This window comes from Notolepis coatsorum (assembly GCF_963971535.1).
Source record: "Notolepis coatsorum genome assembly, chromosome: 19".
NCBI lineage: Eukaryota > Metazoa > Chordata > Actinopteri > Aulopiformes > Paralepididae > Notolepis > Notolepis coatsorum.
Genome location: NC_140183.1, coordinates 65,372,499 through 65,395,924, shown reverse-complemented (window position 1 = coordinate 65,395,924; position 23,426 = coordinate 65,372,499). Strand labels below are relative to the sequence as shown.

General features: G+C 43.1%; 1 protein-coding gene across 3 annotated transcripts in view; it reads right to left on the bottom strand.

The window, feature by feature from the left end:
* Positions 1–23,426, bottom strand: part of LOC311245839 (uncharacterized protein) — a 39,518-nt gene that overhangs the window by 15,236 nt on the left and 856 nt on the right. Inside the window, exons 2-6 of one of the 3 annotated variants that reach the window (XM_084335842.1) lie at positions 7,431–7,524; positions 4,606–4,639; positions 3,408–3,485; positions 3,187–3,326; positions 2,884–3,009 (exon numbers count right to left, since the gene is read on the bottom strand). In XM_084335842.1, coding sequence (XP_084191968.1) covers positions 2,884–3,009; positions 3,187–3,326; positions 3,408–3,485; positions 4,606–4,639; positions 7,431–7,478 — 426 coding nt within the window. In that variant the 5' untranslated portion in view covers positions 7,479–7,524. The remainder of the gene's footprint in view (positions 1–2,883; positions 3,010–3,186; positions 3,327–3,407; positions 3,486–4,605; positions 4,640–7,430; positions 7,525–23,426) is intronic. The other 2 variants (XM_084335843.1, XM_084335844.1) reach the window with 2 other exon arrangements.

Sequence of the window (23,426 nt, the reverse complement as noted above, 5' to 3'; positions counted from 1 at the left end):
GCAAGACGCAAGACACCGACTGCACACACACCTATGTCTTTCTTCATAATTAAACTTTTGACTGTTGATCAGGCACAATTGTATAATTTGACCCAATTCTTAAATCACTTGCACTCTACTAGACTATATTATGATATACAGTGCTAGTCATAATACACTGCTTAAAGCCCAACTTGCAAGGTTAAACCCTACTCTTCAATTATGGGTAGTTTACATAATTGGTATCTAATTTCATTATTTATTTTATTCCATTTGACGCCGGAAATGCCACTCTGAAAGGGGTAAAAAGGTCCATGCACGAATAACATGCACGCGCGAATCAAAAAAGCTTATCAGAGCATGTCGGGTATCTTTCCCCTACTTCTGATCCACTACAAGGAGTTTTGACAAGTGCAGAAAGCTATTTCCTTGATCCAAATGGACGCCTTACAAGACGCAAATGGGTTTAATCGTCGGAGACTTTGATGGACCAGCTACAACTGGTTGACTTGAAACAAGGTAGTTATAATGTTTTAATGTCGTAAAAAAAAGAACTACATTTACCACTAGGCAGCCTGTTGTTCAGTACAGCAGCGCTACTGGTCTGTGGGCTGTCGCCTTATCCCCGGGTCATAGTACCAAGCTGGCTATATCGCTCTGGCTAACGTTACCCCGCTAACGTTAGCATTATGTCTACGGTCGTGCATGTAAAAGAGTTTTGGGAACGAGTAAAATGTGTAGGTCCTCTTCTCAGACCTGTGGGGCAAGCACTGAACACACACCATTTTAAAATCGGGTGATGTTAGGAGTTTCGAGAATGCTGGCTAGCAAGCTATGTGCCCCGGCATGTTGATACGATAGTAGCCCCTTTAGCTCCACTCGGTGCATCAGTGACGATAGCTATGAGCTAACTAACGCTACAAGCTCAAACACCTTATAACTACTACTATTGTCATGTCCATAAGTTCCCTGGCATAATACTTGTGAGGACAAAGGTATACAAAGAGGAGAGAACCATTTTAAATCGGGCATTGTTATGAGTTTCGAGAATTCTGGCTACCAAGCTAGCTTCTAACGGTGTATACACAATATGTACGACACAATGATTTTCATTATTACAAATATGGTAACGTGGTTGTGGCTTTTACAAATAGTGGTTAGCTTTAGAGATGGATGGCTATGATCACGGAGCAATAGTGTTGTTAGGTGAAACAGATACATTTTCATTCATTACTCCTCGGCTAGTAGTAGCGAGGCTCTCTGCCTGCCACTAGCTGTGTGTGACTCTCAGAGCCCCCTGGTGCCCTGCACCTGACGACATAATTTCAATTACACGTGCACGTTATGAACCATTGATTAAAATATATAATATATAATATATAATATAAAATAATATAATATAAAATATTGGGCAGACAAAATGTTTGATAAAAACGCTAAAACTGGGTAAATTTCAATAAAAAAAAATTCCTTCTTCATGAAAGTCACCGTTGGCCTAGTCCACATTGTTTATTGAACAAAAATACAACCTGCAAGTTGGCCTTTAAGCAGTGTTTGAGTACACTTGCTTAAAACAGTCAAAACAAAAAACAAAATTTCCCATGATTAAAAATACTTCAAAGTGTATAAACCTTTCTATAAACAACCAATATTTCAATATATGATGTGTGCTTAACGTTCAATGATCGCAGATCATTAAGAATTAAGATGGCGCGACCGAAGTCAGTCACCGCTTGGCGAGCTCCGCAGAGATTGTGCAAGCCATTCCGACGAGTGACCACGTCCGGTTGTAAACGGTCCTGAACTGACCAGTCACCACTGATGGCTAGGGCTGCCGCGGTATTGATTTTTTCCTTACCGCACAAATTTGCGAAGCTATTCAAACCGCCGCGGTTACAGCAAAAAAAAAGTTTGAATGCATTTTATTTAATTTTTTTTTGTAGTCTATTCTTTATAGCATATAGCCTGCCTCTAGTCTAAATGTCTATCTTTAGAGGATGACTTTGCAGCATGAATATTGTTTGGGATTCGGCAAGCACGCATTCGTTATTGAAAGTGAAACAAAGACAACATAGGCTACTGAACAGTGAACACTGTTTATTGACGCTTGCAGTGAGGTACAACGTGAGGCTCACTCGAGGTAGACGGTGGGCGGGTCTGTTGAGGAGCTGAGGCGCGCGCCTCTCTCCCCTTCCCCAAGAGTGAATACCTGTAGTCCCCAGGGCTCTGTCCCGACCGGTGTCCGGATCCCCCCGAAAGGATGGGTGAGCCGCGGCCGGGGAAGACCGGGCGAGCCCGACTTAACGAGAACCATAAAACCTGTGCGCGGTGTGGCTCCGGCCCCTCGCGCCGGGGGGGATTCGAAGTCTCCCCTCTGGTCGTGTGCTGTTCACTCTGTGTCGCGGGCAGGGGTGGTAGCGCCCGGCGGTTACCCCCCCCGACCCTTTCTTCTTCTTCTTAGTATTATAATAAAAAACAGCGGTGGTGCGGTATTCAGCCTAACTCTGCGGTGGGCGTGATGTAACAACGGTAATGCGGTAACCACGGCAGCTCTACTGATGGCGAAAATTATTGACCACCGTTGTAGCCAAGGAGCATCTGCTCCGAAAGCAATCCCAGATGAGCGCTGATTGCAACGAGAAGGGGGCAGAAGAAGACGAACAATTTCTTTGTTTTGACTCGTGTGTCTGAATGAATGGATTAAGTGTCTAGTTGTGGATGGCCATTTTGGATAACCACATGGATTATTATTATATATATATATATATATATTTTCTTTTACATTCGCGTAGTTTCAGCTGGCATTTCGTACCTGCATATTTTGACCAAGAATTGCGTGGTTGGTACACAAAACTCGTGCAGTTTGGCAGGTCTGTATCTTGCCTTCATCCTGGGAATCCTCACCTTTAGTTGACCTCTCCGCTCCTGCTTCTCCACCTCTACTGCAGACTCTTTAATCTTCTTCCTCACGGCAGGGTCCTTCGTAGCCTCTTCCTCCACACAGCTCACCATATCAGGATGGGCGTGCTTCTGTAAAACACACCAGAACACCAAAACCAACATGAGGAACCATTCTATGCGTTCATTAACAAACAAACATACATACGCACTCACCAGATGACAACAGAGGAACCATCACACTCACCAAATGACAACAGAGGAACCATCACACTCACCAAATGTCAACAGAGGAACCATCACACTCACCAAGTATCTGAAGCTGTGTTTCCAGCCCTTGACATGGGCCAGCATGTCATGCTGTAGTTGGGACACGACACAGAGCTTACACTGGTAGTGAGGAGCAACAGATTTGCTGGGGCTACGGTATTCCCAAACATAGCGCAGGCCTGTGGGGAGACACAGAACATTCTGATGAGTGCTTCAGCGCGGATGATGAGTGTATGTGAGGAACTGGCTTTGCTGCTTACCAATAACAGGCTCAGTGACCCCCTTCAGAAGACTGGTGAGACAAGGAACGGTCTGGACGGTTGCCCCTTTAGTGTAGACTGAGAAAACACAACAGCAATTAGCAGAAAGCTAAACAATAATAGTGACTAAACTAAAGCCTTACAAGTGGACAAGTGAAACACCAAGGTTCACGTCCAACCAACTAACCTCCACACAGCCTATGGCTGAGGAGCCTTCTCTATAAAGGCAGGCATTGCGTCATTACAAATGTGACTGTGCTTTTATACAAACTAGAAGGTCAGAAGGCCAGTTAAATCAGGCCTGGATGTCCTTTATTCGCTGAACAACTGTTAGAAACACAACCTCCTCATGAGTGCTCGTTACGCCTGGAGGGAACAGTGGCAGCAGTAGTTCTCTGCCAACCTTCACATAGCCCAGAGCTGGGCCGCAGGACTACAACTCCCATGAGGCACTGCTTCTCACCATGCCCATCCACCTCTGTGGATACCGATGAGGCAGCCCAGCTGTCAAAGACTGATGAAACACCTGCATGATTCAATGTAATCTGATAAGCAGGGAGAGGAGAGTTCACTACAATTTAGGAGCATGGAGTGGATCATTAGCCACTCACTCAAGTAAGGCCAGTATAACACAGGCCTCAAGAGTGGAGAAAAGAGAATACTGCATTCAGCAGTGTTTTCAAAATGTTTATGAAACAGAAAAAAGATAGATAGATGTTCACACAACTACCGCCCAGCACAAAGTGCCCTGCAGTGAGAGGGTCTTCAGCAAGCAGCACTCCAACAGATGCATGAAGACACCAACGATGTCTAGTCCTTATAAACCCTGGTCCAAGTGCTCTCGCCACTAAAGCTGCCAGGTACAAAAGAAGCTAGAGATGCCAGTCATTGCTGAAGCATCGTTCTGTAAGGATCCGTTGTCATTTCTAACGTTGTTCAGTTCAAAACAGGCATCGCTAAATATTTTAGCTGAAGACCTTGGAGAATACAGTGAGTAAATTTCAGCCGTGAAAAACACGGAGCCCAATAGTCTGAGGCCCCCGGACGGCCCGACGTCAAACCACACGTCTCGAGAGTGAATCTCAAGGGCGGCGAAACATGCCACGGCCGCCACCACCACGCAGGAGAGACCCAAGGCCTCAGCCGCCAAACTCCCCCAATCGTCGGCAGCGTGGTACTGTGTGGAGCCAGGACTTACCTATGTCAGCAGAATGCCGCTGCCTTTTCTGTCCCTTCAGTGGAAGGGAATAAACCCGAATGGGGGGGGGGGGAGGAGAGAGACACACATAGCCATTAGTGACAGGATGAGGCTTTGGGAGAGGAGTGACCTCCCATTGTCCCCGGTTCCCTCCACACTCCACGACAGGCTACAGAGGAATGTTAGCTCGGCCTCCATGGTGCCTGCGTTAGAAACAGGGGGCACATCACACAGACAAGTCTCTACATAGAGGGGTCTGAATGATGCACTCTAGCGGTCGAACCGATTTCTCACTAGGTGAGAATATACTTCTGTGAATTACTTGTTGAGTTAGTGATGTCAGAGAAAGGCGGTTAAGAGACAAATAAAAAGACACTTAACATTTTCATAGTATTTCTTTTTCATACCAACCAATATGGCGCAACGCCACAGCCCGCTGGCCAAGGTTGTCATTTGCTGATGATCGTCTGCTATTCAATTACAATCATCTGCGTTTGCCAACCAAGATGTCTGCTATCTAATGGTATGAATAAGTCTCAGTGGCAGTGTTCCAGAGTAAACTCAGTAGTCCTGCATAGAGCAGACGTTTTAGTGAACCATTGATACCTAAGATTGAGTCGTGTTTAAACCTCATTCATCAACATCACACCAGGTCCCCAAAGTGACCGGAAGTGAATGAGGAGCCTGACACCTGGGCGGTGGTGTTGACAGCGGACGCAGAGGACAGCAGTGGTCACTTGTTTACTTGTAGATGTAGATAAGAGGTAAGACTGCTGCTGCATTTGTCCATTTTGTTGGCAATTCTATTCATTTGGTATCTTAAACGGCACAGTTACAGAGTAGCCAACGTCAACAACAAATACAACGCTGTCAATGTGCTTAACACACCTACGGCCAATCGCCCACATGGTTGGCACATTCTGCAGTTGCATATCACCGCCACTAGGTGTCAGTAAATTATCACATTTAACTCTTGTATTGTGCATTGTGTCAGTATTGACAACTTGATTTTACCAGTAGGCCTACATGTTTTGAATTTAAGCACTTAACCCTTTCACTACCACACTACAAAGGGTTAACCAGCACCATAGCAGTTACACAATACATGTGTTTTTTATTTTGCAGAATGTTCATAATTTTACAATAGCAACTTAAAATGACTTTCTTAAATCGTATTATATATATATATATATATATATATATATATATATATATATATATATACACACACACAGACACGTGTATATACATATATTAATTTTATTATATATATTTTTTTACATTGCAGAGATTGAAATTGTACACCGATTTTAAAAAGGTCACCAGGAAATGAGATGTTTTGCCGAGGGATCCTGGGGACCTGTATAGGCCGGCTGCCCACTGTGGCATGTGTTTGCATTCTCTCATAATCCACTTTCCCCCACGCTCTCACATGTGCAGGCCAAGCTAGCACCCACTAGGGGCCAGCTGCTAGCGCCATGTGTTTGCCCCTCTCTCCAGAGCCACCTTGCCGCCCAGTGTACCATCTCCAGGAACTGCACGCTCCCCCCAGCCAGCGGTTGGGTGCCGGGACTAAGAGTCTGGCATGTCCCTTCTCTGCTCTCTATCTCAATTCAAGTTAAATAATACGGTATACATCTGAATTAGTGAATGTAATGATAATGGAAAATGCAGCGGACACACACACATTTCCCTGGGAGCAGTGAGTGAAGCCCGGTCTCTCTGTCCCTCGAAACTCGAAAGTGAAAGTAAACAGCAGGCAAAGGATTGGCAACTTTGTGATGTGTACATTAAATGATGCAGCATCATGACCGAAACGGAGTGCATTTGAGCGGCCTTGAGTGGATTGAGCTGCAGATGTTAAAATGCATTGTTCGCTCAGGTGAGATTACCGGGCGCTCCACTCCCCTCACATGCTCTGGTCTGCATGCGTGTTTCTGGGTAGACTGTGTCTTCTCATTTGCCCATGTTGCTATAATCGATTAAATACACGTTTTGGTAGTTGATGTGGCCGGCTTTCAAGCAGTCCGATTGGTAATAAGGAAACAATTAATATACAAGTATACAATTGTAATTGTAGGCCTACTGAAAAATGTGTATTGGCGCACCTCTAGTTTAATCACTGATCTAAAATGATTTAGGCAAGCCGTGTCACCAATTATTTTTTACATTTGCCTGTGGACAAGAATAAAAAAAATTATATTGTGACTATCATATTGTGTATCATATCGTGAATTGAGTATCGTTCCACCCCTAGTTTTAACATTTTTAAAAGAAAGAGCATATACATTTTTTAACAGCATGGCATTAGCAAACACCGGCGCTGGAGGGTTCCTCAAACACAGGAACACATGCCGTCGGGCTACTTTCACGAGGCAAAGCCACTGAAGTGTCTTCTTGAACCAATATGCAGGTTTAGCCACAGGCACTGGGGGGCTAACTGTAGCAGCTACCACTGTAGCAGCAAGCTGGACAGTTCCCATGCCAGAAGCTCCTGCCATTAGTCTCTACTGCCTCAAGCACCACAGTAGCCTTCAGGGAAGATAACATTAGGCATGGAGGGGGAAAACAAAAACATTTCCCAGTGCTATGGAGTAAAGTGTGGAGAAAAGTGTGGAGAAAGTGTAGAGTAAAGAGCAGAGTAAAGTGTGTAGAGTAAAGTGTGGAGAAAGTGTAGAGTAAAGTGCGGAGTAAAGTGTAGAGTAAAGTGTAGAGTAAAGGAGGCCCATATGTGAAAGAACTACCCCGACAATAGATAGATATCAGTGTTAGATCATTCCTTTGGGGTGCGTGCCGCTCCATGGCTGCTTTTTGAAAAGACTTACCTTGTTGGAGTTCATGCTTTTCTGAAGTGGTTGTGCACCACCGTGCATATATGTTTTGGGAGGGTGTTGCGCAGAAGCGTCAAACTCAATTTAACTGTGGGGGACAAGAAGGAAGACAGCTCTGTAAAGAACAAACGTCAGCTCAGCCCAATAACTCACATCGGGTTCAAATCGGTTATGGTTTGTTAAAATTGTTCATGCCCTCGGTACAAAGTATATATTTTTGGCTGTCGACTTGCATAGCCGGTGGGCGGTCTCATTTCAGAAACATGACAGGCAAAAGTGAATTCCTTTGGATAGGGATGCACCGAATGGGAAATTCTTGGCTGAAACCGAATGGCTGAATATGATTAATATAAATTATATATATATAATGTATTTATTTTTTACCAGTGTTGTTCAGCTACCTGATTTCGACCGAAAGGGCCTTTTTTAACAATTTTCTGCCAATATGTTTCGGTGGCCGAATATTCTGTGCATCCCTACCTTCGGAGACACCACAGGTGGAAATGGTGATTTTGCCAGATTTTGAGATATTGTAGTTTTTGCCTCTACAGCTACTGTCATTTCATAAAGGATCATCATCAAACACAACCATGAATTGCTAGGCTAGCTAGGCTAACCAGCCCAGAACAAAGGACAGAACCACCCCCCTCCCCCACAACGAACATGAAACAAAGGCAGATGGATATTGGATACAAGGCAGTATCACCCCCCCCTCCCGGACCGCCAGACGCACCTGGAATCAACAATGACCAGCCCCCCTCCCCTCCCCGCAGACTTTCACACAGACGAAGAATACCTCTCAACTGGAGACAACAAAATAATACATTTAAATGGACTGCACATATTTCATCTGAACATTAACAGCCTAAAAAAAATAATATATATATATATATATATATATATATATATATATATATATATATATAAAAGGTTACTCTTGATCAAACAAAGATGAATGTTGAATTCATCATTCAAGTTATTGAAGTGCAATAACTTGCTTTTTCACCAAACTTCACTTAAAACAAATAAAAGGTGCCTCTTGATCATCAAACAAGAATGAATTTCCGTATTGGGATTAATAAAGTGCAAATCTAACTTTCACCAAACATCACTTTTTGTAAAATAAAAGGTGACTCTTAACAGTTTGAGTGCCAGCCATTAACATGGTTAAATGCCACCACCCACTTCAATCATAGCGGTGTGAACGCATAATCTCTGTTTTACATTATGGCTAAGCCTGTGTGTCTAATCTGCCTGTCGCTTATCAATGACTTGTTTGCAGTCAACATTGTCTAAACTGATTTCTTTTTCTTTTAATAATCGGTTCATTTTCGTTTTATAGCATTTTGAAAAGCGCTCGTTTTTCAGGAAAATATATAGATTCTGTGATAAAAGGCATTTACTGGAATATTCTAGAAAACTATTTATTAAGTTTTCAAATAAACGCTAGATTATCGATAGTATATGTGTACTTATGCACGCTATAGAGGCGGGCTGAAAAATCGATTCTCTCATTTCCTCATCAGCGATCACCGTGCACACACACACACACGCATAGGGCAAAAGCTTATATCTCTGTGAAAACTGCACACAGCTACACAAAAAAAATCATCAATGACAAAGCTGAGGAAAACAAAAACAAACCCTGTGAACTTGGAAATGACTCAACAACCAACTAGGCTGCAGTAAAAAACTAAAAACCAGATTTACAAAGATAAGATTCCTTTATTGATCCCCTTGGGGAAATTCAGGCATCATAGCAGCATGGGGGAAGGGGGGTACAGGAAGTAACTGCTATGTGCAAGCCAGGGGCTTTTGAATATGCAGTCACTTATAGTGCGCGGTGGCTTAGCAAAAAAATGTGGACGCGCCGGACAAAAGCACCACATTTTTTCCACGTGTTCGACATCACCATAGCTTTAATTTTGGGGTAGGGGCCACATCATCATGATGGATTTCAAGATGGCCACCATGTAAAATCAAGGTTCTGCCCATTAATAAATATCTTGGTCCATAGCGCGCTCAATATTTGAGCGAACACAAAGGTATTGGTATCCCTGTAAACTAGAGAAGCTAAGCTTTCCATTGGTACCATTTTCATTAAGCCCAACTGTTGGGAAGGGGGTTTTAATAGGCAATGATTCAAAATTATGTTACATTTTCGACCTAGAAAAAACTGCCATCTTTCAAAAGGTCCCATGGCTGTTCACATGAATATATCAGAGTGAACATTGGTTTTATAGGTACCCACACGCCTCTTCTTTCCAGACATACCCACTTTGTCCAACTTGCATGCTATTTGGGGCAATAATCAAGCAGGTTTGTGCATGTGGTACAAATGTGTCGAACATTGGGTTAGGGTTTGTTGTTAGAATGTTGAACATAGATCAATTTTGGTGTCAAACTAGGGCTGGACGGTATGGTCTAAAATTTATATCACAGTATAATTTGAAGCATAGACGGTAACGGTATATATCACGGTATATTAACTTATCTTAAAATGTCTATATAAATGCTTCTGAAGGGGTAAAACAGTGTTATTCTGTTACAGCTGCTGAGCTATACTATAGCTAATGTCCATCAATATCTTCCTTTTTAATTAAATAGGTTCAAGAATCGAATCAGGATTGTTAGCAGAGAGAGAGGGAGGCTGCTAGAGTGGAGTTAACGTTAGCTTGCTGAGGCTAGTACATCTACAGGCTGCTAGTGGAGCCAGCTAACGTTAGCTTGCTGAGGCTAGTACATCGACAGGCTGCTATAGTGGAGCCAGCTAACCAGGGAGCGAAATTAACTTTTTGACTCACCGGCCAGTGGCGGGTAGATGGGAAGAATCTACCCGCCAAGCATATTTCTTACCTGCCAAATTTTTTTTGATTAAAAAAAATATATATATATTTTATATAAAAAGATTTTTTTTAAATAAAATATATATTATATAATCATACTTGTAGTTGTATTATCTGCGAGACATCGCCACCACGCAATAAGTCAAAATGCTCGCTATCTGCAAACAGCTCCACTGTCTGTGTGTATACTTGAGTAGCCTCCAGCTCCAGCAAGGATTCTCCGGCCCTGCAGCTAGACCCCCTATATTCAGCTAGACCCTACATTCAGCATGCAAGGATTCTCCGGCGATGCAGCTGGACCCTATTGGTATAACGTTACGGTTCTTTTGTCAAATCACATTCAACATGCCCTCAGCTAGAATACGCATTCAATCAATGTTATAAGACATTGATATCAGGAGCTATCTGTAGCTACTGCTAGCCCGGTAGATAACGTTAAGACAATTTAGTTTACTGGGACAGATAGATCTAACGTGAGCTAGCTAACGTGAGCTAGCTAAAGTGAGCACGGAGGTATTATGCACTCGAGTCGACTATTGCTGGAGCATTTGTTGATATTGTGGTGTTATCATAGTTTAGACCATCTATGTGGGCCGGGTCTATTGGTATGACGAACAGGAAGTAAGGTGAGTGCCCGGCCAATAGGAATGGGGCTGGGGACTATGTATAGGAGGGGAGTTCAAGGTAACGGGAGAGTTAACGTACGTGATTGCGATGGTAAATAAATGACCAGATCAGCTCACAGTTGTGGTCTCACGTTATTCCAAGAATACGCGACATGGTGTCAGAAGTAGGGATGGGAATCGAAAACCGGTTCCGGTTGGGAACCGGTTCCTAATTGGCCGATGCCTGGAACCGTGTGGGTCCCGTGACTTTCGATTCCCTTATCGCTGCCAGGTTTTTCCTAGTTGCGTAATAATGTTAGCGTTAGCATGTAGCCATGGCAGACTCTATTTGATTCATTAAGGGCTCGAAATTGCCTGGGTTTTGGTAATATGCTCCCGCTGTTTGGCTACTTCTATGTGCAGTGAAAACTACTTGAATGCTTTAGAACATAGTCATTGATTTAGTTTAGGGTGAGCTAAAATTAGCCGCGGAGCTATCGCTAGCTAACGTGAGCTAACGATATTTAATCAAACTCACAAAGAGAGATAAACAGCTGACAGCGGATAGTACAGGTACAAATACAATAAAACAGCGAGTGGGGACTGTTGTGTAAACCTTGTACTCTTTAGTTCACATAATAAGAGCCGGATTGTTTATTTACTAAGTCTCTACTCTGAGTCCGTCAGACAGGAAGTACCATGGTGCAACATACAAATGTGTCCGTGTAGCAACACAAGCCAATACCTACAGGACAGGGGCCCGGGGAGGGAGCTCTGTGTGTCTGTGTGAGACAGAAGTCAGAGGAATAACGACTGTTATTCAATAGATTAAATTAGTTTAAGAATAAACAAATAAATACATTTTAAGAGAATCTCAAATACATTATTTTATTTAAGTGTAGGCTATAGTTAATGTTTTATTTTTTACAGTTTTTGTATTTGTCTGACATGGTAAATGGCTGCTTTTTTATATAGCGCTTTTATCCAAAGCGCTTTACAATTTGTTCCTTACATTTTACCCAATCACTCACACATTCACACAACGACGGCGCAGGCAACCATGCAAGGTGCCAACCTGCTCATCGGGAGCAGTTAGGGGTTAAGTGTCTTGCTCAAGGACACATCGACACGCTGCCCGGGAGGAGCGGGAATCGAACCGGGAACCTCCGGATTGCCAGACGACTGCTCTACCTCCCGAGCCACTGTCGCCCCTGACATGGGGGCTCAACAATAAATGACAATCAGAAATGTCAAGTTGCATGTTGTTATTCTAACCAGCTTAGTTCTGTTGCATTTCCAATTTATTTATTTAAATTATAAATTGATCAGGTATCGATAAGAGAATCGATAAAGAATCGAATCGATAAAATCCTATCAATTCCCATCCCTAGTCAGAAGTGCTGTGAAACAGATCAAACGGTCTACCTCAGAGGTGGAATAAAGAGGCTTCATGAGTGACAAGGAGGAGAAAGAGCAGCCAGGTAGAAGCGGAGGTAGCATCATGGCTAACGTACCTGCGGCTACTTTCAACATCCAACCGCCTGAGCCCTTTGATTTCTCCAAGCCGCTCGAGTGGACTAAATGGATCAGGAGATTCGAGAGGTTCCGTCAGGCAAGCAATTTAACTGCAAGCTCAGAAGAAAATCAGGTAAACACGTTGATTTACTGTATGGGAGATGAAGCTGATGATGTTTTGAGAGGCTTGAATCTCAGTGCTACAGACCAGCTGGAATACGGTAAAGTGCGAGATGGCTTTCAGTCTTTCTTTGTTGTGAAAAAGAACATTGTGTATGAACGTGCACGTTTTAACATGCGCAAGCAGGAAGCAAACGAGACTGTGGATGCATTTATTACTGCCCTGTATGGATTAGCAGAGCACTGCAATTATGGGACGTTGCATGATGAGCTAATTAGGGACAGGATCGTAGTGGGACTGGCTAACACACATCTCTCAGAACGCATGCAGATGGAGAAAAATCTAGACCTGGAAAAAGCCATTAACATGGCTAGACAATCAGAAGAGATTAAAAAACAGCAACACACACTGAGGAGCGATGCCGGTTGTGTAAGACTCATGGATAGTGTTAGCTCTATGGACAGAGTGTTTAAAGGCAGGCAGCAGTATGACAAGCCTAGTTTCACCAAAAATAAGAGTTATGGAGCACACAGCAGCCAGAGTAAAAATCAAAACAGCTCACAGTGTTACAAATGTGGGGGCGGGCCCCATCCTAAACACGAGTGCCCTGCAAATGAGGTCAGGTGCCATTCCTGTGGGAAAATGGGTCACTACCAGCGTGTGTGCCGTGCTGGTAAGGCTGTGCATGGTATTGAGGAAGAAGAGAAAAGGGGCTATTTTCTTGGCTCTGTGACATCTGAGCAAGAGGCATGGACTGCTGAGATAGGCATAATGGGGAAAAGCATCGTTTTCAAATTGGACACCGGAGCGGATGTTACGGCTGTGTCACAGACAATGTTTAACAGTATATTTTCCCATGCACAGCAGCCTCTTCTCCAGAGAGCAGAGAGACCCTTATTGGGTCCAGGACGGGTTCCGTTGGATGTGTCGGGTTTCGCCAGACTGCAGCTGAGAAAGGGAGCCAAACATACCACGGAGAAAGTCTATGTGGTCAAAAATCCGAGTACGCCATTGCTCGGGTTGCCAGCCATAGTAGCCCTGGGCCTGCTCATCCGCTCATCACGCATTTCATTGCGTCCAGAGATTCCACCTTTGATAACTAAAGTAATGACACTTGACTAGTAATGAAACATGTCCCTTAGATCACGCTGTCCTCCTGGTTGATATTGATAACTGCTGCTAAAATAAAATAAGTCCCGAGTCGAGACTCCATGCTGCTCCCAACGAATCCCAATAGTATGCAACTGCAGAGCCGCAGAGCCAGGGGCGCTTTCAGGTCCGGTCACAGGCCCGCTCAACAGCGCCCCCCACCCAACGGCTGAATTGCCAATGGCTGAATTGGAGTATTGCACTGTGCAGCCGTCGTTATCAGAACACTACACACAGATCATAATGTTTACAGCAAACTGTAGTTGATCACCAGGTATGTTTTATTAACGTAGAATTATTCATATATATATATGTCTCGAGCCCTGCCTAGCACACCTCTGTCCCTTCCTACACGTAATAGCTATATGGCCAAACTCCTGGCACCTATAACACCTAAGAGGACTCTGAACAAATTCCCTAACCCTAAACACCCTATGCCCTACAAACACCTCACTAGGAACAACCCCACCCTCAAACTTAATCACTACCGTCTCCGTCACTATCCTATCTGCTCCCCTCTTCATCCTTTCTGCACTCTTAACTATGCCATTACGCACGTCCCCACTTAACTCTTCCACCAGCTGCTCTACGCTAACCTCGACCGGTACCCCAGCTATCACCCCCTTACATCCCCCCTCCCTCTTCTCCCCTACTCTCACTACCTTACTTATACCCACCCCACCAATGCTCCTCATCTTCCTAGCCCTCTCCACCTGCTCCTCACTAACACACCCATACGGCCAGATTCCCATCCCCCAAAACTCTCGTGTACTTTACCTCACCTAATTGCTCGTCAATGAGTTTGGGCAACTCGAACATACCTAATTTCCTCACTCCCCCCTCCCCCTCAAGCCTAACCACTATATGAATCACTTCTGCAACATCATTTCCTCCACCCTCGCCTTCTGACCCACTTGAGCTATCTTCCCTCACTTTCTTCCTCTTACTCCCCTTCCCCTCACTTACCTCACTCTTCTTCTCCACCTTCGTCCACCCTTCTCCCCCACTCTCCATATCGTCACCACCCGACCCCTTACCCTTGCTATTCTCACCCCCATCGCTGTCGTTCCTCTCCTCCTCTTTCTTCCTCTTACTCCCCTTTCCCTACTCTTCTTCCCCACCTTTTCCCACCCTTCTTTCTCACTCTCCTCCCCACTATACTCCATTCTGTCACCACCCGACTCCTTCCCTTTGCCCTGGCTATTCTCACCCCTATCGCTGTCGTTCCTCCCCTCCCTGAGCGCTCGCGCCTCCTTTTGAGCTCTCGCCATGATCAAGTTATACTCCTCAACGCTCAACAATTCCCACCAATTGATGTCACTCCCCTTCATGTCACCGTTGCAGATCAATCCCTTCACTGACTGACTCCACTGAAGACTTCTTCTTAGGCCGATGCACCTTAGCTGCCTCCGCATACAACATCTCACTTTCCACAGCAAAAGAGAATTCCATTCGGAGAGAATTGTTGAATATATATAGATACACAAATGTTCTAGAATGTTTGATTATGACATCATACTGTGACATCACGAATGCTCTAGAATGTTCCATTATGACATCATACTGTGACATCACAAACGTTCTAGAATGTTTGACTATGACATACTGTGACATCACGAATTTTCTAGAAGGTTCTATTATGACAAATAATACGGTTCAATGACTTTATCTAAATCCAATCAATATTCCTAATGCCGTTTCAATGTAAGGTTATAAAAATAAACATATACACATTCATATAATACAATAACCTAAATATATAGCTTTGGCTCCTCTACAATACGCTTGCCTAGGATTTGACCTGATTCAACAACAAAGCAGTCAAGTTTCAAGTTTCTTTAATAGTTGTCATACAGAAGTACAGAATACTTTCATACAAAATGCTTCTTACTGTTACGCTCCAGAGACTGTGCTAGACAAGATAGTATCAAATAACATAGTATAGCATGTAATTTAGAAGTAGAAAATGAGGTCACAGTGTTCAGTATAGACATATGTACAATGTTCGATGCAGAATAGACGTAACTGAGTTACCATATAATATACAATACTATGCAGTGTACTAATGTACAGTACTATATAGTGCAAAGCAGAAATGGGATGAGGTACAATTTAGGTACAATTTACAGTAAGGTGTACGAGTTGTAGTGCAATCCTTCATCAATAAATATAAAGTGTGGGGAGTGGGTGCTACAGTGTGTTTGTTTAAAGTGGGTGTGTGCTATAAAGTGTGTGGAGTGGGTGCTACAGTGTGTTTGTTTAAAGTGAGTGTGTGCGTGTGGATGTGTGTGCTATGTGCGTTTGATGGTTGTTGTTGTGTAGTGTTCATTGTTCGTTTAGTAGCCTGATGGCCTGGGGATAGAAGCTTCTTCCGAGTCTTTCTGTGCTCGCCTTGAGACTCCGGTATCGCTTGCCTGACCGCAGCAGTTCAAAGAGGCAGTTGTTCGGGTGACTGGAGTCTTTAATGATTCTCTTAGCCTTGCCCTTGCAACGCTTGTTGTAAATGTTCTGGAGGGTGGGGAGCCCCCCTCCAATTGTGCGTTCGGCTGAACGTGTCACTCTTTGTAGTCTGCTTCGGTCTTGTGCAGTGCTATTCCCAAACCAGGAGGTGATGTTGCCAGTCAAGATGCTCTCTATTGTACATGAGTAGAAGTTCTTAAGGATCTTCTGACTGACTTGGAACTTCCTTAGGCGCCTGAGGAAGTAGAGGCGTTGTCGTGCCTTCTTCACAACACTGTCAATGTGTGTGGTCCATGTCAAGTCCTCGGATATGTAGGCTCCGAGGTACTTAAAGCTGTTGACTCTCTCAACCGGTGCCCCGTCGATGCTGAGGGGGCTGTAGTCCTTGACCCCCGACCTCCTGAAGTCCACAATCATCTCCTTTGTTTTGCTGACGTTCAGAGAGAGGCTGTTTTCCTGGCACCATCCCGCCAGGACCTTGACCTCTTCCAGGTAGGCCCTCTCGTCGTTGGCAGAGATCAGGCCCACCACCACTGTGTCGTCAGCAAATTTGATGATTGTATTGCTACTCCGCTGAGCCACACAGTCGTGTGTGTACAGGGAGTAGAGGAGGGGACTCAGAACACAGCCCTGGGGGGCCCCTATGTTGAGGGTGATGGATGAGGAGGTGCAGTTGCCTGCTCTCACCACCTGGGGTCTGCCCGTCAGGAAGTCCAAGACCCACTGGCAGAGGTCATAGTTCAAGCCTAGGTCCCTGAGCTTGGCTATGAGTATGGAGGGGACTATGGTATTGAATGCAGAGCTGTAGTCGATGAATAGCATTCTCTCTCACATAGTTCCCCTGCCTCTTGTCCAGGTGTGATGCTGCTGTGTGCAGCACATGGGCTATGGTAGGGCTGGGCGATATAACGATAACGATAAATATCGCGATATATTTTAATAATCAATATCGAATATCGAAATAAAATAAAAAATCGTTTTTTTTTCTTCTTTTTTTTTACCTGCAACAGGGCAGTTTTAAAACCAGAGACAGTGGACAGACTTGTCTTTCTTGCCTGCAACTTAAAGTAATGGCTTTGCTTGTCCAAATGACAATACTGACCAAATTCAGATTTCTTTTTCTCTTGTCCATTTATTTTGTTTGCTTTCTAATTTAAAATACATTTTGAAACCGTCTGTACACAGTAGGCTATGTGTGCTAGCAGAACTAGACTCCAGTCACGAGTCACAGTGCACATGTGCGGTGGTTTGTCCACCAAAAAAGCGCCAAAAGATCGAAAATAAACTAGCAGAGCCAGAACTGTTCAACTCCTCTGGAGCCACAGCCAGCAGAGAAGCCGGTTTACTTTAGCTTTTAAACCAGCTGCAGCCTGAGAACTGGAGTGTGAGGGGATGTAACACTAAAGATGGCGGCAATGACAAAGAATTGCTGCAAAATAAACATACATCTGTTGTTAAAAAAATAAAAATAAATAACAATTTTTTTTTTTTTTTATACTTAACAATTCGATAATTATCGATATCGAGAAATAAAATAAAATTATCATATCGTTATCGCAATATGATTTTTTTCCATATCGCCCAGCCCTGGGCTATGGCGTCCTCCGTGGACCTGTTGGGGCGGTATGCAAATTGCAGGCGGTCCATGTTGATGGGGAGGGAGGAGCAGATGTAGCCCTTTACTAGCTTCTCAAAGCACTTCATGGCTATGGAGGTGAGAGCTACAGGGCGGTAGTCGTTGAGGCAAGCAGGCTTGGATTTTTTGGGTACAGGGATAATAGTCGGGGCAATGGCAATGGCAAGCCGAAAACGGTCGAACGTGTAGTTATTTGAAGTTTGGATATTTTTTTTAACGACTGAGGTAGGTAGATTACATTTTTAGAGACTAAAGTACAGAAAAAGGGTACCGTTAGGTACCGGTATCGATTCACAGGTACCGGTACCATATCGGTTCAAATGTGAACGGTACCTAGGGCTGGGCGATATGGCCTAAATATGATATCACGATATTTTCTGACCTTTCGGCGATACACGATACGCATCACGATGTTTTTCTTTTTTTCCCCAAAATTCATTATGAGGCTTACCAAGACAGTATTTGAGTTTGCAAGCTAACATTAAAGACAAAATAAAATACCCATGCATTTAGCATTTTTATATTATATATTAGATTTAGATTATTGGATTATTAGATTATATATTGCATATATTTAGCAATGAGATATTATATGATTTAGATATGAAATATGATGAATTGAAAATGGGGGACCCTGATGTAAACAAGACGAAAGTCTTTCTCTGGTCTGCATCCTCCAGTCCGCTGTTGACTGTTGTTGTATTGAGCTGTACTGTATTATTTGTACCCATGCTGCAATCTTTTAATAACGTTCTCATTCATTCAGTCGGCAAACAGAATCATTTTGATTGACAGTCGCGTCTGCCAATTACGTCACATCGCTTGCACCCGCCCTGCTGTTCTTAGCACCAATCGGAAAGCGCGTATTTATTTTTTACTTCCGCCATTGGAGAGCTCAATGACAATAACAATGGCAGCTCGCCGCGGCCGACGTTTAGCTTTTAGCTCCGCAGAAGGACTAAACGACTGGAGGCATAATGATTTTACTTCAACGGATGTTATAATAAAAGCCTTTCCATACATCTGTCTGATTGAAAACGTTATTAACAGACCGCAGAATGGGCACAACTGAGTCAGCACGGGCTGAGATATGAACGAGCTTGCTATATCTAGGTCGACCTCGGTCGGCACTATGTAAATACGCTGATGTTATTGAAAGTGTAACTATATAGAGACCTCTGAACAGGTCCTGCATTATTATTATTATAACGTGTCGTTAATGCCACAAAACGAATGCCTTTGTTATCATAAGTAGTCACTTTTGATGCAGTAGTGTGTGTGTGGGGCGGCGCTGTTCAAAAGTGTCAACGTGTGGACCAGATTGACGCGACACAAGCCTCTTGGGCAAAACATCACGATATCCACGATACGTTTAAAAAGTGTATCGTTAATGAACTGTACCCGATATTTATATAATATCGTCATATCGCCCAGCCCTAACGGTACCCATCCCTATTGCTTATGTCCAGAGATTCCACCTTTGATAACTAAAGTAATGACACTTGACTTACCTGTTATATTATGTTTTGCCTTTTTAAACATGTCCCTTATCGCGCTGTCCTCTGGCTGCGCTAAGCCACGACAGCTGTCACGAGACGCGCACTGAGAGCTGGCCAGTATACCGCGGGAATTTTTATGAAACATTCTGATATTTTCACGGGCACGAGACCACTGCACAAGACCTGCGAAAATATCTCCATAACAGTTAAATACGCCTAACGAGTTATGATAATAAATGTAAATTGTATCCTAATAAAATTTCTATTCGATTCATGCAAGTCTGACAAGTAAAAAATGATGTAAATATGTTGTTAGAAAGAATGGTACAAATATTCATCTGGTGACATTATTCATAGCATTAACACATTTATTGACCCAGAAAATGTATAGTTTGACATAGAGTTGTTCCGATACCGATACCAGTATCGGAAATGCCGCCGATACTGCCTAAAATGCTGGTATCGGTATCGGCGAGTACACGTAAATTCTAGCCTCCGATCCCATGATGTAATTTATCTCCTGCCGAGTCCTGCGGAGAGTGAGGATTATAAAATGAACATGTTTTAAAGTGTGATGCTGTGTCATTTTAACAGCAGATACACTTTCTTAAATTCCATTGTCCCCGACAGTGCGGTGTGACGGGGAGCTCGGACGGGATGTGTTTTGCTGGTGTTATGATAGCATTAGCTGGAAAGATAGCTAGTTGGAACAACATCCGCTTTAACGTTACATCAAATCAGATGATCGCCTGTCCTTTCTCCAGGACCTAACACTGTCCGTGACCGTCTATCAACAATAATGCACCCACGGTGAATTGTATTTAAGTTAAGTAGCTACTGACTAGCGTTAGCTGACTATTACTAACGTTATCAAATGTCAATGCGGGAAGACGAGCTAGGTCAGTTAGCTTAGCTTGATAACGTTACCGTGTCTAAAGTTGGTGCTATTTATAATCCAGCAATAATGGCTGCAGACCTGCAAGCAAAGTACAGCAAGTGCCAAAGGATAAGAGTCTGAGGCGGAGTTTCAAAAGAGAATGTTGAATATTTATTTTGCATCAAAAATCACAACATGAACGTTCTATCTGCCACTAGCTTACAGACTGAATAGGGTATATCTGCAGAGCCACGGAGTAGCGAGTGCAACACCGTTTAATGTCCGTGTGGATCATTGGAGTAGGGTATATCTGCAGTGCTGCAGCCCATACTCATTGATTAATGATTAATGATACTAATACAAATCTATACAATCACCTGTTGTTGAATAAATACCATTACTTTCCAGTTATTACCAAAAAACAGTATAACAGTATCTGTAAAAAAAAAAAAAAAAAAAAGTAGTTATATAATTTTTTATTTATTTTTTGTATGCACTGGTATCGGATAAATATCGGTATCGGCCGATACCCAAAGCTTAGGTATCGGAATCGGAAAGGGAAAAATGGTATCGGAACATCTCTAGTTTGACACCAAAACTATGTTCAACATTCTAACAACAAACCCTAACCCAACATTCACATTTTTGGCAGTTGTTAGAATGTTCGACACATTTGTACCACATGCACAAACCTGCTTGATTATTGCTCCAAATAGCATGCAAGTTGGACAAAGTGGGTATGTCTGGAAAGAATAGGCTTGTGGGTACCTATAAAACCAATGTTCACTCTGATATATTCATGTGAACAGCCAAGGGATCTTTTGGAAGATGAGCATGGCAGTTTTTTCTAGGCGAAAATTTTACATAATTTTGAATCATTGCCTATTAACACTTTGATCGCCATGGTTAAATTCATAATTTACCATCCCTAGCCAGCTCTATTTGTCTATGGAGAAGTTCCCATTCTTTGCAGGGCTATAACTTTTTAAATTGTATTGCTAAATTGACATTATTATGGCCCATTCAATGTCCTATATCTATTGTTCAGGGTGTAGCAACGTTATACTTTTTCATTCACATATTCATACTAAAATACGGTCTAAAGTATAAGTATGTTTTTATCGTTTTCTGCAGCTTTCTCCAGAACTTGATTTATAGCCCTAAATGCATTATATTGATGATCAAATACAGTTTGATAGAGATCGGTGCCAGATAAAAAATGTCAACTGCACGTAGTTCTAGAAGTTACTACATATGATCTGATGTTGACCGGATGGACGGGGGGGTCGTTTATAATTCCGTGGGCAACGTTATATCATTCATCTAGTGTGGGTGATATGATCATTAGAGCAGTTAGTATAGAGGACATTAGAAAATAACGCTGAAACTCACCGTAGCTTCCTCACGCCGTTGGCAGATGAGCGTGGAACAGATTTTTTTCTATTATGGGATGGAGAAATACCCGATCCATTTCCAGGTTGTATAATAGTATATACGTCCAAATCATGTTGTTCATCGAGTTATTGGCAACGGATCGCTATGTATTGTGTCGAGCTCGAGTCCCGGGACCTATAGCGAGTGATCGGACCGAATTGAAATGAGCACCAGCTTCTACATCCTGTTTCTCCCCTGGGCGATCCCCCGATCGGCCACCAGATGGCGCTCTTGAACCGTTAGAGAGTTGAGTGGAGCTCAGCAGTATATCTCAGGTCCCCGGGGGAGAAATATGATTTCGATCACAGATTTGAAATATTGATATCAAAGACGTGTTACGGCGTCTTCAGCAGAATGAGCATGGCGGGGAAAGACGCGTTTCGGCGTCTCCGGCGATTAAAGTGTTAAACCCCCTTCCCAACAGTTGGGCTTAATGAAAATGATACCAATGGAAAGCTTAGCTTCTCTAGTTTACAGGGATACCAATACCTTTGTGTTCGCTCAAATATTGAGCGTCCTATGGACCAAGATATTTATTAATGGGCAGAACCTTGATTTTACATGGCAGCCATCTTGAAATCCATCATGATGACATGGCCCCTACCCCAAAATGAAAGCTATGATGATGAGGAACACGTGGGAAAAATGTTGTGCTTTTGTCCGGCGCGTCCACGTCCTTCTCAAATCTGGTGCTAAAGCCATAAATTTCAAAGGGTACCCAGCGTTCAATTAGGGTTTCACACACACACGGCAGGGTTTGAAAGCTCGCCGTTGCTAATAAACATTTTAAATCATTTTTATAAACTGGTCAACACTGCTCAAAACTGCTGTATTTCCGTATTTGGCTGCCTGGTGCGCCTGAGCTGTGATCACAGCGCATGCGCATCATGCACCCAACGCCGGAAATAATGCTGTTGAGTGTTGACCAGTTTATAATTTTTTTTTAAATGTTTATTAGCAACGCCGAGCTTTCAAACCCTGCCTTGTGTGTGTGAAACCCTAATTGAACGCTGGGTACATTTGAAATGTATATCTGATGTATTTCGGACCCACCCGAGCTTTTAAGCAGTGCTTGGTGGTCCAAATTAACCTGGCTACTAGGGAGCTATAAGTGACTGCGTATTCAAAAGGCCCCTGGCTTACACATCGCAGTCACGAAAGGGGCTACATTATTACTCAGTAGTACTCATTCATATACACTCCAGTTGAATCATTTTGTATATTGCTAAATTTGCTATTGCACTTGCCAAACCTATTTTCATTGTATACTGTGCTTGAATACATCAAGCTAAGTTGACAGTGTTTAATGAGATGGTAGTGGATTCGTGAGACAGAATCTCCGCTCTCACATTGTTGTCACCTCTAACATTAGTCACTTGGTAGATGATATGAGCAGGCTGTGTGATGCGAGTGAACAATTTAAAACAAGTGCACTGCAGAGACAGAGTGCAGATATACTTGAGCTTTGCAGCTTGGCCAATTTTGAACCAAAAAAAATTCTATAATAATAAATAAAAAAGTGGGAGAGAACATTTCTGAACTAATGTTATTATCTGTTATCTGTCTGCATTGTGTCTTTTTGCTCAAGTATATCTGCACTCTGTCTCGGCAGTGCACTTGTTTTAAATTGTTCACTCGCATCGGCCATTGAAAAACCCATATTGGCCGACACCTAATGAAGATCATTAAATTATTAAGCGAATAAATATGCTGCATGGTACACCAAATATTTTGTGTTTGTTTGTATCTTCTTTTTCTTTGTAATGTCTACATGTCTGTATGAACATGTGTACTTAAGAACGTTTGAGAAAAAAATTCCATAGTTGCTGCTGTGGATGTTTTTGAACT